General features: G+C 44.1%; 1 protein-coding gene across 1 annotated transcript in view; it reads right to left on the bottom strand.

The window, feature by feature from the left end:
* DENND4C (DENN domain containing 4C) overlaps positions 1-16,702 on the bottom strand; it is a 102,896-nt gene that overhangs the window by 17,058 nt on the left and 69,136 nt on the right. Inside the window, exons 19-21 of the mRNA XM_018556865.1 lie at positions 12,124-12,268; positions 10,329-10,484; positions 4,789-4,950 (exon numbers count right to left, since the gene is read on the bottom strand). Of these exons, the coding sequence (XP_018412367.1) occupies positions 4,789-4,950; positions 10,329-10,484; positions 12,124-12,268 (463 nt within the window). The remainder of the gene's footprint in view (positions 1-4,788; positions 4,951-10,328; positions 10,485-12,123; positions 12,269-16,702) is intronic.

The raw sequence follows: 16,702 nt of genomic DNA, 5'->3' as shown, positions 1-16,702 counted from the left end.
GACCTTTACACTGACAGATACTTGAACATCAATTCACAAATCTGATGTATATATAAATAAATATATAATAATATTGTATTATTGGTATATGGATTTTATTTTACTCTGTGTGTATGTGTATGTATGTGTGTGTGTGTATATATATATTTAGATATATATAGATATATATATATAATTTGTTTGTTTGTTTGCTTCAAACTTTTTCAATCTAAGAGCAATTAAAGAGACACGGTCACTCTGGCCATTCAGGATGGATGACGTCTGCAGACAGCCCCTTCCCTAGGCATGTAAACTTAGCCAGCCATGCTCCCTCGTTGCCCACCTGCTGCAGCATTCTTGCCTGTCCTAGCTCCAGTGTTAACTGGTGTCCGAGCCTATACAGGTGGGTGACATACATACATGGCGGTAGTTGAGCCTAGTGATTGACCTCAGTCCCAGCAATGTCACATAGGAGAGGTCACATGCTCCCTCACCCTTGTTAGCAAGGACTTTGGCAGTACATTGAGAGAACATGGTTGAGTAAGTATACATGCCTGGGGGGGTGAGCTATTCCCTGAAAGGGTAAAGTAAATGCGTCTCTTTAATAGTCTCATATATGACTCCATACTAGTCTTAATGTGATGTGTTAATATTCATAAAATATTGAATAAAACAAATATATTGATAAACTTGTATAAATTAAAGATACTCAGGTAGGTTTACTTAATATGGTAGTACAAAAAAGCACAAATTGCAGCAAATAAGAAAAAAAAAAAACAATAATAGAATTTCTGTAATCACTTTAAAATCCTTTTCTTAGAGTCCATTGAGGGACACAGGAAGTCATCAATCTTCACGGTATACTGCTGCCTACAGGAGGATTGGACATTGGCAAAAAAAACAAAAAACTCTGTGTGTAGCAAAGCATTACCAACAGCATGACCCCATGAGGGTGGGACCTATTGTCCTCAAAGGACTCCAACAAAATAATTTTACAATGAGTACAAAAACCCAATTTTCTTTCTCTTCCAATGAGGGACACAGCAATTCATTACCGCTCAGGATGTCCAAAAGCAGTCCAACTGAGGGGTGGGCAACACAGCAACAAATGCCAACAGGACTAAGAAAAAAACTAAACAGAAAACCTGGAAACTGCCTGCAGCTTGAAAGAGCCACTTGAGAGAACTTATGCCTGAAGCTGGCATCAGAAAAGGCTGAAACATCTACCTGGAAGAACGTTTGTCAACAAAAAACCAGGGGGCAGCCTTCCAAATACGGGAAACAGTTGCTTGATGCTGAAATCCCCAAGAAGCACTCGCATATCTAGTAGAGTGCGCCTTATCAGGAAAAAGGGTGGGACCTAATCCTTGAGACCTTAAGCTTAAATGATGGTCTGCCTGAGCCACCTAGAGATGCTGAAACGAGAAGCCGGTGTGCCCTTACTGGGTTCATCCAATATGACTTAAAAGGCAATCATCCTATCTGAAAGAAGCAGTGGCTGAAAGATGTACTGCCACAGCCCAGACCACATTCAGAGAATGGAGGGAAATTTCCTTTTGGTAAACTGGAGTAGGATAGAGGGACGGATTAACGATGTCCTGGTTGAAGGAAAAGGCAGAAACTACCTTATGCAAGAAGGAAGTCCTTGGCCCTCGACACAACCTTAAGCAAAACCAGAAAGGGTACCTTACAGGATAAGGCTGCCTCGCAGAATTGATGGCAATGAGCAAAACTATCTTGTGGGTAGGAGTAGAGAGAGAAATGTTGCTAATTGGTTCAAACTGCGCTTTTTGAAGCGCAGAGTAAACCAGAATTAGATCCCATGGAAACACAGGGGAACATATAGGAAAAGCCACATGGGAGGCCCCTAAAAAAAAAGTCCTAAAAAGTAAGAGGGCCAACGTCCTCTGAAACATGAGAAAAAGGGCAGAAGCCTGTCCCCTGATAGAGCTGAGTGCCAAATGCTTTTCCAGACCCAGCTGCAAGTAGGATATGATTTATCCCACAGAGAAACTTCAGGGGTGGAAGCCCCAATACCCACACCAAGTGTATATCTTTCATGTGCAATGACAGAATCTGCGAGAAGCAGACTTCCTAGCTTGTAGCATCGTATAAATCACAGACTCAGAAATACCCATCTCAGAAACTGGACATCAACAGCCATGCCCTTCTTAAAGCAAATGACTGTAAAAGCAGGATGGCGAATAGGTCTTTGGAATAGAAGAGTCTGATGATCCAGGCAAACCACTGTGGTTGAACCAGGGGGCCAGGAGGTCCACATCTGGTGTACCCTACCTGTGACAAAGGTCCTGGAATACCTCTGGTGTGGGGACCACTGTTTCAGGTCAAGCCACTGCTAGCTGAGGAAGCCTGCTTTCTAATTGTCTAGGCCTGGAAGATACATGGCTGTAAGGATTCTCCAATGACCAAGGCCCCAGCACCAGAAGGGTGTGCAGGACTCCCCCCCGAGCCAAAAAGATTGGTGCCTGTTGCGAGAATTTTCCAACAGATGAGAGAATTCTAAGATTCCATAGCTGGGTTCCAGAAATACCAAGCCAGGGACACCCTGGTCCTTGGTTGTAGACAAATCAGTTTGTGCAGTGACTAGATCATTTTCTCACATGACAACAGAATATTGTGTTGTAAAGTAAAACTGGGCAAATTAAACTGCTCAAAAGAGGCTACCATCAGACCTAGGAGTCTCATGGAAAAGTAGAGAGTAAGATGGCTCCTGGACTGCAGGGTTTGAATCGAAGACAACAATGTCAGAATTTTCACCTTTGTAAGGAACACTCTGGCCTGAGCGGTTTCCAGGACTAAACCCAGGTAATGCAAAAGATGAGTTGTTCCAGCAACGATTTGTGAATGTTAAGGGTCCACCTCAATAGTTGTAATGTATGGGAAGTCAAAGGCACATTGTTTGCCGCTGGCAACTGTTCCCTTAACAGGAGGTTGTCCAAGCATTCCACACCAGGTCTAGTACTAGGGTGGATGTGCAGATGAGAGGCCAAAAGGTAGGGTCATAAAATGGTAGTGCAGGAGCCCCACAGGAAGCTGTAGAAATCACAAATGTGCTGGAAAGATGGGAACAGGTAGGAAAGTATCTCTGTTGTGCACAGAAGGCAGAAAGTCTGCCTGGTGAAGGAAGGTGATGGCAGATTTGGTAAATGTAATGCTCAAATATTGGACTTGAATTAAGACATTAAGAGCTTTGAGATCCGAAATGGGGCAAATGCCCCTTTCGGGCTTGGGAACAGTAAACAGTTTTGAGTAAGATACCTGGAACTGCTTTGCCACAGGAACTGGGGCAATGAGACCTTGATCCATAAGACCCAAGAGTGTTCGATGGAGATCTGCTAATCTGTGTGGTAACACATGAAGCCTGGAACAGGGCAGGGAGCAGAACTACAGACCTGCACAAGCATCTGCAAAGGTTAACAAACGTCCCCCCACTCTGGAAAGTGGGGGCACACCGTAATGTGGAGAAAAAATTGTGTAAGGATTTGGCAGACTTTTTGGACTTCCGGGACAGGGAGTCAAGCACGGGGGTCAAGACATGGAGGTCGAGGGAGTGGAGAACAAACAAATGTTTAAGAGTTAAAGATGGAGAAGTCTTGGTTGTTCTTTAGGCTTCTTCCACTGAGAAAGATAGGTGCTCTTGCCACCAGTAGCATCTTTAATGATGTAGTCAAGAGCTGGTCTGAAGACACATTCTCCCAAAGAATGGGAGCCCATGCAGATAAAGTTATTTCTACATAAAAGGTAGAGAGAGTGGAAAAAACAATTTTGGTTTCGGCCCGACATTTCTTTTCATTTCTGGTTTGAAATTTTCATTTCGGTGCACCTCTAGTGAAAGCCTCAGTCAAGAGGGGAGAAAGCCCAGCCATACCCAATAGAGCAAAAGAGGAATCCAAAGATAGAATGGACTCTAAGAACAGAGGATAACGTAATTTAGGGCTGCAGATGTTGGCGCTCAGCAAGCGTTCTGAGCGCAGCCCTGAAGCTGTTAGTAGAATGTGAGCTAGGGCCATCCAGTAGAGTGTGGCTGCGTGGTGGTAAGGCAAAGACTAGGCTCAGGGAAAGAGGCCAAAGGTGAACCCAGTGCCCAAAGATCAATTCTAGGCTATCCCCACAATGTCCAGTTGAGTGAAGTCCAAACACAGTACTCCAAAGAACAGTCTGTGGACAACCATACCAGAAAGCTGCAATTGAAGACATGGAGCTCCAGAAGCAAAGTAGAGAAGAGCCTAAAATTAAAATCTAAGAAAATGTGCTAGTAAAAAATAGGTTGGTATTTAACACTGGGTTGAAGAACAAATGTCCATCCTCCTAGTACAATAGCAAAAAACTGGCATGCTGGAAGTAGGAGTTATCCTGAGCTGGCCTACAGTTGTGTTTGCTAGTGTCCAATCCTACTGTCAGTCACAGTATAACACAAAAGTTCATGGCTTCCTGTGTGCCTTATTAAGCAGGAAAGAAACAGATTTTGGCCAACAAACAAATTTACCAATATCAGCTTCCTGTAATCCCAACAATAACATGTAATGACCACCAGCAGAGATATCTGGGTCACAAGACACAATTATGTGCAAGTTACTGCATACAATACTTAGCCTATTTAGCTTTAGTAATTGTCTATCTGTTTTAGATATAAAAGCTCATCTCCAGGCAAAAATTAACCCCCGCTCCCAAAGTGCTTTTTCCAGTAAATGTATTACTGCCAAAATCCAAGCTTATAGGCTGATCACTATTGTTTGCAATTAATGCATAAAGCAGTAGGACAGCACACAATGAAATGGTGAAATGTACCTAGTACACCAGAAGATGAAAGCAATTCTTCATTTCCTTCAGGCTGCTGACTTAATTTTGAAACATGATCTGTTTCTATGCGGTTTTCCTGATCTTCATGAATCAAAGCTTTGTCCTTGTGGAGTTCATCTTTGGGTCCTGTCCTCTCATCGACCCGACTCCCTACAGATTGCAATGACATTAACAAGGCAACTGTTACTATAAAACTGCAGGATATTGATGCATTGGCTTGATGAAGTCGCTACTTAAGTATTTCAATACTTTGTATGGTGTAATACAATGGCAATCTTGAATACTTTTACTGAAATTCCCTCTTCGACATGTGCTCGGTGGAAAAAGTGAACTTTGCTGGGGCCAAGTTCTACTCTCAAGGAATGTTGTTTGTAATGAATACATTAAAGTAGTTAAGCATTAAAAAGCAACATTTTACCACTGATTTGATATTCTCGCATTTGCTACTTCTGAGCTCCCAGATAGGTGAAAGGCTTGCTTCTTATAACGGCATTCTCTGTCTCCCAGGCCTGGACTGGCAATTTTGGCATTTACATTTGAAGAAAAAAAATGTGTAAGCCCAAAGCACCCTGTAGAAGAAGCTGCTTACCTGTCTGCAAGGCAGCAAGCCCAATCGATATGTCTACCAGAGCTATGGGTGCTGCTGCTAATGCTTCTGGATATGTCAGATAGTGTCCCTTTATTGAGTTCTGTGGTCTTGCCTGCCAGATGCAACATCACCCTGTATTCTGTAGTGATGTAGTGGCCAGCTGTAGGAACCACAGGGTGCAGCGGGAAACCAGACACACCACGACAAATCTGAGAGCAGCAGGGCTTGTACTTCTACAGTTTAACTGTGTTCTGTAGGAAGGAAGTGGCCAGCTTGAGGAACCACAGAGAGGAGCGGGGGGACCAGATACACCAGAATGAGACAGAGAGCAGCAGGGCTTGTAGCCCCACATCACAACTGTATTATGTAGTGCCAAAGTTACCAGTGGTAGAAACCAGAGCGGGGAATCAGGCATAGAGTGCTGTGTCAGACAGCAGAGGGGCTCATAGATCTGGAAAAGAATAAATATTGCACCATCCAACAGTTAAGCGTGCAACTTCTGATACAGGGTGCTTCAGGCTATTTATTCATTTTTTTTAATCATCATAGAGTCGCTTTAAAGGGAATACACAAAATGTACATAAATTCTCTTTTTACCATAATCAGGATTTACAAAAAACACTGCCCCTGCAGAGCCAGAACACTGCAATCAGCAGGGTGCATGAGATTTGCAGATAACAGGGCTATAGGTCTGACTCAGCAGGGAGCAAGTTAGGCCTCTGCACAGAGACCACTGCTTCCTCACAGAGAGCAAGGTTCCTTCTCTGCAAAATGCTTTTAGTGGACAGGCTATTCTACTCTCTGGTTGTTTTTTGGGGGGGAAAAAGGAACTGTAGAACATTGCACGATGTATATAGCTTATTTAAACAGAAAGTTCGGTTTAAAGAAAATGTGTAATAAAGAATGGAAGGAGAAGTTGGGGTTTTAGGCACCAATTGACAAGTGCCAATGAACTTCAAACAACTATGTAGTATAAAAATATATTTTTAATTTGGTGTAAAAGTAAAAAATCATCAGTGTGATACATAGAAATAAAACAATGCATGTGAACAGGTGCCCCCCTGTTCCGCAGCGCCTTTGTACACGCATTTGTGGATCACATTGTAAGGGGGTAAGATCAATTGGCATATCTCAGTATTAATAGTATGGGTTGGTCTGTTTAATTAGATTAATGTTCTAGTATTTATATCATGTTTTTTGTATCATCTTTAGACCTCCTCCTCCTGATGAAGCGCCCCGCGGCACGAAACGCGTTGAGCACCATAATGCAAGTACGGTATCTCCAATGAGCTCTGCAAGTACTACACCGCCACCCACCAAATGTGTTTCCATTAAGAGGTTTCGGTTATTTCAGCCTACGGTTATTTCAGCTTAAGCCTACAGCCTTTATTGATTGTATCCAATTTCGAACTCCCTAATCATGTGTATAATTATTATCTAATCATGTACTATTACCTCATATATGGAACCTAGTGGGCGCAAGGAGGTTCCCATCTAATCATGCATTGTTTTATTTCTATGTATCACACTGATGATTTTTAACTTTTCCACCAAATTAAAAATATATTTTTATACTACATAGTTGTTTGAAGTTCATTGGCACTTGTCAATTGGTGCCTAAAACCCCAACTTCTCCTTCCACTCTTTATTATACTTAGCTAGGGGTTGGCACCTTATTCAGGACCTGCGCACCACCAATCCTTTTTTGTTAAAGAAAATGTGTAAAGAAAGAAACATAAAGGCTGACATTACTGGCTGGTCCCCCTGACAATGTGAGTTGCCTGGCCGTTGAGTTATACCTCTTGCCTAAATAGTATGAGCCTGCCCCTTAATAACCTATGCCTTTTCAATTCTATATACGTATTACAGGTCAATGACTGAAAATTGAGGCTCAGCATAGTATATAGGGAAGAAACATTTTCAAAAGGAGACCAGCAATACCAGCCCATGTGTTTATGCCGTGACAGTTTTACTTTAAAACCAAAAATTCAAGCCCCTTTTAGCGTTGATCTTTGTGCCACTGTGTGTGGACAGTGATCTCACTATAGTAAATAATACCGTTCCACCAAAGCAACAAAGATAAGTCTCCTAAGCAACTATGACGTGGTGTGCCTTTTTTTTTACCTCCTTGTCTGACCCATTTGCACTTATATAAACAAACACACTATAACTACAGTATGCAGGGGACTACAACTATAACTACAGCACTTACTAAAAAACTTCCAGCATACCGTGTTTCCCCGAAAATAAGACCTAGTACTATTTTTGAGAATTGCAAAAATATAAGACCTACCCCCGAAAATAAGACCTAGTTGTGGGCCGATGGTGGCATAAGGGGGAACTTGGGGAGCCGCGGGAGAGAATCAGCAGTGCCAACGAAGCCAGCGCTAGAGGAAGCGAGGCGGCAGCGGAGGTAGCAGAGCCGCATAAGCCGATATTTCCTCTATAGCGCCGGCAGAGTGATACCAAATGCACTCCGCCTGTGAGGAATCGATAGTGAAAGCGGGCTTCGCTCATTCTGGTTACCAAATTGCTCTTGGAAAAGTACGGCACCCCTGATTGCCCTGATCACCCTATTCTTAACTTTGCCATTTTGGATTATTTAACTTGGATTTGCATTAACTTTGGATTGTTGTACATTAAAAAAAAATAAGACCTACCCCGAAAATAAGACCTAGTGTGTTTTTTTGAGCCAAAAAAAATATATAGGACAGTGTCTTATTTTCGGGGAAATACGGTAGATATATCAGTGTGTATGTATCAATACAAATTTTTACAAGGAGGTGGCACTGTATGTAAACTCTAAAAGAAGACCTGCATGAGAAGTCTGCTATGCAGGGCATGCCTATTTTGAGTTATACTAAAATGAACCCAATTTTTTCACATGACTTTCATTTTTACTCGCTTACTGTTCCACATTGTAATTCCAGTTCCCATCCTTCATTTAGCCGTCAGAGAACCTGATCAGCATCAAGCCTGGAATTACACCAGTCATGCAAAAAATATGTTTTCTGCCCTGCTAGGCTCATTCTGAAAAGGCTCACTGGCTTTAGTAATTCTAAGTCACCTACCACGAAAAAAATTCAAATCTATTTACTTGTACCAGATCAGTGACTCAGAGCCATATAACGAGAGCATCAGTATTACAGCCATACAACTAGCATTTTCAGAATGATGCTAGGAATAGCACCTCCCCCTATCTGTCTTATGAGAAAATGTACTTTAAATCACATTGTCAGCAACATTTCTTTTATTATATTATAAACTTTGCCAGGATTTTTTGCAATTCCTAAATTGTATTTCAATGTTTGCAGTCAAATTTGGGGAAAAACTCACAATGTGTTTGTTATGTGTTCCTAATCACACAGCATACTAAAAAAATATTTCTTACCTTTCTAGTTATTTCTTTAGAGAAGGCTTTTGGGCAGATTTCAAGCTACTTTGAACAAGTAAAAAATTAAAGTGGAGGGGACAACAAAGTGGGTACAGACTCGAATTCCCCTCATAAGCATACAATGCAGAACAAAAGCCCAGAGACTTTAACCCTTTGTTAGGACAGATAGTGTGATAATGAAATCTGCCAGCACTGAACAGACAGGGATAGTTATGGTAAGCATCAATTACCCAGCCCCCTCCCTAAAAATACATATGCCGAGGAAAACCACAAGTAAAATGTAAGCAGCAATTTTAAAATATCTTGTTTTAAGTAATGCCAAGTGAATGGAACATGTAACAATTGAGCGTACGTCTAAAGACGCCCGCTCAGATCTAGAGAGATCGGGCCGGCCGTTTTTTTACTACGGCCGGCCCTGAGGTGGTTAAGCAATTGTGGAGCCAGTTCCCTGGCTCACTGTATAGTTATTGATGCAGGAAATGATTAGAATGGGGCACAGATAGTAGTAAACATGTTTCTGAACAAGGTTTATGAAAGGAAGAAAAACTGTCAGGTTTTCACGCTGTCTGTGTCATCACTGGGGAGATCTTACTTCCTGTTTTTCACCAAGGCAGGGGGTGAGATGAAATGAAATCACAGACAGCAATAAAACCTTACAGAAGTTAGAAGCCTTCTCCACTCTAAGATAAAAAAGACATTTTGGCCAGGGAAAAGATTATGCAAGTCTATTCTAAGTCGCATCATAAATGGAATACACAGAGAGAAGCAGTTTAGTGGCAACAAAATCCTAACCAAAAGTAACAAGCAAATATGTCTATTTTTTATACAAACTAGAATTACATATTATACACATAAATAGAATTATAAATTAAACATAGAATCAGGTCTCGAAAAATATTAAGAGGTTTATTTACATCTATAACATTCACAATGACCCCACTATTCAAATTATATTGATCAAATGCACATATTTCTTGAAACATAAGACTTATAGTTTACATTTAATATTTCACCATACTTTCCCTTACCTTGGTGGATCAGGTAATCCTCAAACTCAATTTGGCCTACATCACATTACACAGCACATATACAATCAATAACTACAGCACAACAAATCTTAAAGGGATCTAGACAGGATATGCTGAAATTAGTCAAAGCATGGCGTGTAGCTTTAATCATTTTGTATCATTTCCCAATCTAATCTGCTGAAATAAACATAATAAAATACTACAAATAATAATATAAATGTATTAACTTTTCTGGCAAATGTAACTTTTTTATTTTCCCGTTTCACAATTGAATTTTATACCACTTACTGAAAAGAAGGTAAAAATCTTAAAAAAAAACAAAAAATTAACAACATACCTGTGCATTAGTAGCAGCATACCAAGTTAAACCTCTGTCATCTGGGCACAAAGCAAAAGTCACCTCACACTGATGCCATGCAGGCAAATCCACAACACCTTGTTATAATGTTAGAGAACATGACTGGAAGGATTACGTAGTAAATGGTCATGGTAATGGTTAGTAGCTTAAGAAGAATACCTGAGTTAGAGTGCATATCAGTAGTATCAGTAGACTCAAGCCTGATTAGATCTCTCACGAAGACAGTGTGCTCCCCAGAGTTAGCATCGTTACAATTATCCATGCCATGATGGCTCACCATGTCCCCATCACTCTCACGTGCAGCACTCTGAGGAGCTGAAGAGACAACACAGGTTAATCAACCACACAAATGCACTTTATCACACTATAGCGGTATAACCATTAGGCGATATTCTATTGGTGTTATACATTCCATTAATACCCATTCCTTAATGTTGATTATTTATTATTTGAAACTTGCTGGGTGATGATTCTGTGCAGCATTATTTCATGAAGATCTTTAATTTTAAAAAAAATGTTGCTGGTCCACAAACAGTATTGTGGCATGTGCCCATACACATCTGCAGTGTCATTTCAGGTGCATTCACCCTTCATTTCAGATCAGTTTGAGATGCTTCTGAGATCATTTATAGTTCACCGACAGTTGCATATGATTGCAGTTAACACTACAAGCTGCTGTTTTTGCATTCCCATTGACTTGTATTCAGAGATAAGCAGTTTTGAGGTTAGAAAAAGCCCTTGTATAAAGCCCTTAAAGTGTATGTTAACCCTACATGCATTTTTGTTGGTATGTTTAACATTATATTTCACTGTACACAATTGAATATTCAGGATTTCAGAGCCTCCAAAGAATCGAGCTAAAGTAATGACAGCTCCAAAGACTTTGGGACAAAATTGTTCTCTGTGCAGAAATCTCCTTCAAATTTACTTAAAGTGCATTTCAACTTTTGTAGCCAACTATATTTGTTGCATGCTCTCATTCACACAGCATAAACTTAAAAACAAAATATTGCAACTTACAGTTTTTAGATGTTCTATTCTGGAAACTTCAGGACTGAAACATCCTGGTTGGTTCTCACTCATTGAGGGTGTTCGGGGGAGTTTTGCTTGGATAATTAAATTTGTATGTCTGAGTGGGACTGTCTGTCCTAACAAAGGGTTAAAGACCTAAAGCCACTGTATATCACTGTATATGCACTCTTATACTGTCCCTATGTCTATTCCCCTATTTTTGCTCACTAGCATTTATTCTAACAACTAGAAGCTGCCTGTTGTGTCCTATGTATAATCCTTTTTGCTATTACTATTAGGGTTGCACAGATACCAAGTACAGTACTCGTACTTTTGAGCTCCAAGACTAGACTAGAGAAAAATTAGGAGTCAGCTGTCATTTGTAAGGAGCACACTGAGCTCCCGGGATTTGTACATCTCTGTTTTAATGTATGACTTTGTTTTTATAAATATAAATAAAGGGATGTGCCGATACCAGTTTTGCGAGTACGAGTACTGGTACTTGCCGAGTACTTACAAGTACGAGTACTGATACATTTTTGTTTATTGTCATGTGACAGTTTTTCTAAAACAATACAGAATAACGATTTCAGGACAGGGATGGAGCACCAGAGCCAGGTACACACACACACACACACACACACACACACACACATATATTTTAGGTATGCTGTGTGAATAGGAACACAAACACAGAGAGGGTTTCTCAAATTTGACTGCCAAAGTGGAACTACACTTTAAAAAAACAAAAGCAAAACTTGCTTGGCTAGTTTTGCAGCACATCTGTACATTTTGCAGCATTAATGGAAACGCTTTGCTACTGTAATCTAATTTATAAATGTGAAGGATTGCATGTTCTGCAGTTCTAAGTACTAAGATAAAGTGTTCAGTGTGTATAGATATTGGTATTGTATTAAGAGACAAGCATTTGTATTTCTTTTACCTGTTCCTGAGGCGGACCTGGATTCTGGCTTAGCCTTTTTCATTGGTTTACGAAACTGTGCTAATCCAAATATCACATTTCTGACTTTTGTCCACAAAAAATTCCCACTACGGTTACTGCTTGGCCAGGGACTCACCAGAACAACCTGAAATCAAATTAAAAGGAGTAAGTTTATTAACACGGCTCCCATGGGTAAGAACACAATACTGGGCCTAACCAGTAAGGCCAAATAAGCAATGATAATGTTCAAAGTGCAATTCACTACAAAAGACAATCTGGAGTTGTTTAATTGCAAGCAGCTCAAAGAAAAAAATGTAATTTATATAAAATTATAGGTTTTTCTCTTTTCTGCTGGGTGTGCTAAAAGGATGTGTGTTCTAATATTCAGCAGTCTGACTAATGGGATGGATAAATATCACAATAAAAAGAATACAATGGGCATTAAACTAGAGCTCATTTCTCTTTAAAACAGAGTACAGTATACCATTTCCCACACTTGGTGCAGGGTGTTTTTAAAAGACACCGTCACTTTGCTCTGAAAGGACAAAGTACAGAGTTTCTATAAGCAGAACATGCATCTGGCATACAAGAAATACAAGTCTAATACAGCGAAACAGCTCTAAATAAGTCCATAGTAAACCATAAATTTGGGTAACCTGATATACTGAGCCTACATTTCTATAAGTTGGTTTGAATATCGCATAAGGCTTCAAAATATTTTAAATAAAAAGAATTGAAATATTACTTTTGGGTGGACTGCCCTAGCCCCTGAGCCACCCCGCGCTGCAGGAATGCAAGGATTCTGCTGATGGAGAATAAACGCCGGGTCAGGGCCCCAACCTCACACCAGGCAAAATAGGCCCTCCATGTGCGATGGTAAATCTTTCTAGAAACCGCTTGCGATCTCTGAGCATAGTGGAAATAACCGCATCGGACAACCCCCGGTCCTTCAGATACCAGGCTCTCAACAGCCACGCCGTCAAAGCCAGCGACTGTAAAGAAGGATGGAACACAGGTCCCTGTAAAGAAGGACAGAAGACCGGGGCGCAGAGGCAAACACCACGAGGCGTCCACCACCAGCTGAACCACGTCCGCGTACCACACCCTCCGAGGCCAGTCTGGGGCCACGAGGATGACGGTGACGCCCTCGGCCGCGATCCGACGCAGCAGCCGAGGCAACAGATACAGAGGGGGAAAAGTGTAAAGTAGACCGTAAGGACCCCAAGGAGCCACCAGGGCATCCACTGCACCGCCCAGGAATCCAGGACCCGGGCCACACACCTGTCCACCTTGCGGTTGAACCGAGACGCCAGAAGATCCACCTCCGGCGTCCCCCAGCGACTACACAGCTGCCGAAAAACCTCCGGGTGCAGAGACCACTTCTCCGGATCCACCGACGATCAATGACCCTGCACGGTCAAGGAGCCCAGGACCCTGCCCCAGCCCCAAAGGCAGGCGTCCGCGGTGACCACCGTCCAGTGCACAGGAAGGAAGGACTTCCCCCGCACCAAGGCCGGAGATTGGAGCCACCTACGCAGGGAGGTCCTTGCCTCCCGAGAGATCGGAATCTCCCTGTCCAAGGACAGGGGGGACTTGTCCCACTGTACCAGGATGTTCCCCGCAGAGTCCTGGTATGATGTTGCGCAAAGGACACCGCCTCGAAGGAGGCCCCATGAGACCCAGGACCTGCACGCAAAACCGTATGGGCGACCACTGGCGAGTCCTCAGTAGCCGGACCTTGGAACGGAGTTTCAGGAGCTCGTCCCGAGGGAGAAAGACCCGGGCCGCGACAGTGTCCAGAACCAAACCCAGAAACTCCTCCAAGGACCGCACCGTGACCCCCAGAGCCGTCACCATCGAAGAATGCGACTCCGTCCGTAGAAGCAGATCGCCAAGGCACCCCACGATCGAAACCCCCCGACAACGCAACAGCGCCAGGATCGGGGCCAGCACCTTGGTGAAAACACGTGGGGCCGACGCCAGCCGAAGGGCAGCGCCACAAACTGAAAATGGTCCTCCCCCACCGCGAAACGAAGATACCGCTGATGAGACTCGCAAACGGGTACATGAGGGTATGCATCCCGAATATCGATGGAGGCCAGAAGATCTCCCTGACGAAGCCAAGCCGCCACGGACCGGATCCGCTCCATCCGGAACCGACGGGCCCGCACGAAGGTGTTCAAACGCTTGAGGTCCAGGATGGGCCACACCCCCTCTTTATCGGGCACAGTAAATATGTTTGAATAAAACCCTTTGAACCTCTCTGAGGATGGAACCGGCACAATCGCCCCCTGGGACAAAAGGTCCACCACAGCGCGACGGAGATCCGAGTCGCGTGTTGGACGGGAAAAAACGTTTTCCCGGACGGGACAGAAACTCGATCCCGTAGCCCGAAGAAACCAGCTCCCGGACCCAAGAGTCGGAAACGTGGGCCAGCCAAAAATCCGCAAAGAGCCGAAGGCGCCCCCCACCCTGGGAACCAGAGTAGGTGCCTGACCTTCATGCGGACTGGGGCTTGCTGGCGGGCTTGGCAGACTCGGGCTGCCACGGACGCTTGTAGGAGTGGGAAGAGGAGAACTTGCTAAAAAAAAAAACGCTTGTGAGCGGAGAAAGAAGGCCCAGGCCTACAGCGCTGCTCCTTCCTGCGCGCCTGGGGAAAGAAGGTACTCTTACCCCCTGCCAGATCCTCAATGATCCCATCCAAGTTGGAACCAAACAAACGGTCCCCAGTAAAAGGCAACACCTGTAGAGCCTGTTTGGAAGCCATATCAGCCGACCAGCATTCAAGCCAGAGCAAACGGCGAAGTATCACCGCCGACACCTTGGACACCAAGGGCGCCGCATCAAAGGCCGAATTGCAGACATAGCGAAGGCCTTGCACCAACTGGTCCGCCAATTCCACGAAAACGGGGGAGACATTCTCCTCCGCAAGCCCCTGATGTAACATCTTAGCCCACTCAGAGTCTGAGAGACCAAAGCAGACGCCAAGATCGGACGCATGAGCGCGCCCGAGACAGAGACCACAAAAGCGCCTCAGCCTTCCTATCGAAAAGGTCCTTAAAAGGTCCGTCCGACTCCGCAAGGCAGAGGAGAGCTGCACACTGTGTGTCCTTCCGTCAAGGCGTTTCAGGGCCGAAAGGAACACACTCCCCATCCGCCCGAGGCTGAAGGAAGCCCGGGCGGAAGTGACAAAAAAGAAAGGGCAAATTTGCCCTCATCCAAGATGGGCGACGGATGTCTTCAAAATGAAAGGAACGGCCACAGCAGCTCCACAAGAGCCATAGACCTCTCGGATGCCCATCCAGGAACCCAACCCACCAAGGCAGCCCGCACAGGAGCCCATCTATGGCCCACTGAAGCCCGAGCACCATGAGGCAGGGGGGAGACAGGAGGCTGCAGCTGTGAGAGAACAGCGCAGCCAAAGCTTACCGCACGGAGGGGGCCCGAGAAGCTCCCCCAGAGCCTAAGTCCCCACCAAGGCAGCCCGCACAGGAGCCCATCTACGGCACACTGAAGCCCGAGCACCATGAGGCAGGGGGGAGGGGGGAGACAGGAGGCTGCAGCTGTGAGAGAACAGCGCAGCCAAAGCTTACCTCAGCTCCAGGTCCCCACGACACATCCACCACAGACCCTACATACATACCCATGCGGAGCGAAGGCCGGACTCCACAGGGGAGACTACAAGGATCTACAGTCATCCAGCATGTCGCCCTGGGGACACTTGCTAGAAGAAATCGAGTCAAACGGAAGAAGGGAAAAAAATTTCTCCAGAGAAATTTTTTTAGCTCCTTACTCCTGACGCTAGGCAAAAAACTGGAGACTTGTCAGCAGGTGGGGGGTTTGGCCACCGGCAGGGGCCGCCCCTAGGCTGTGATTGGTTTTTAGTTTTGTGCCTAACGTCCTTCTCCTGCAGGTGGCGATATTACCCTACCATTCAGGATCTACGATCTGTTGCCTCTGTCCTTCAATGAACGGGAGAGAAATATACTTTGCCATATACACAGTACTTAGTTAGAGAAGAACATTTTCTTAACCTTTGCAGTGGGGCTACCCCCCACAGTGCAACGGTTAAGTGCTCGTTTTCGTGTAGGTGTGAAAATAAAAAAGCTATACTTACCGATCCATGGACACAGCTGGTCCTTCCAGCTTCTCCCCCCGCTCCAGCAGCCTAGGGTCCCGCGAGTCATCACGTCAAATACACTGTGTATAGAATGTGAGGCTGCCAAGGGACATATCATCGCTTGAGCAGAGAAGAGGGGCAGCATGGAGCACTCTAACAACCAGCCAGCTGCGAGGTTCAGGTCAGTCTATGCAAGGGTTAGGACATTTTTTTCCTGCCGTTCTTTAAAGCTGTGCCCAAAAAAAGGCAAGCAGGACTAGCAACTGGTATTGCTTGTAGTCTCCCAGCAGGTGATTTTATCTCTTATTACAGACTTACTTTGCCTTGTTTTGCACATTGTCCCCCTGTGTGGAGGGGGCACATCAGAGCTGCCCCCCTGATAACTGGAGATGTGATAAATGGGGTTTTAAACACTCCCAAGTATAAACAAAAAATTATCACTTCCAGTCATCTGAGACT

This window comes from Nanorana parkeri, unplaced genomic scaffold (assembly GCF_000935625.1).
Source record: "Nanorana parkeri isolate BGI_ZX_2015 unplaced genomic scaffold, ASM93562v1 scaffold256, whole genome shotgun sequence".
NCBI classification, from domain to species: Eukaryota; Metazoa; Chordata; class Amphibia; order Anura; family Dicroglossidae; genus Nanorana; species Nanorana parkeri.
The sequence above is the reverse complement of the archived record's forward strand: the minus strand, read 5'-3'. Positions and strand labels throughout refer to the sequence as shown.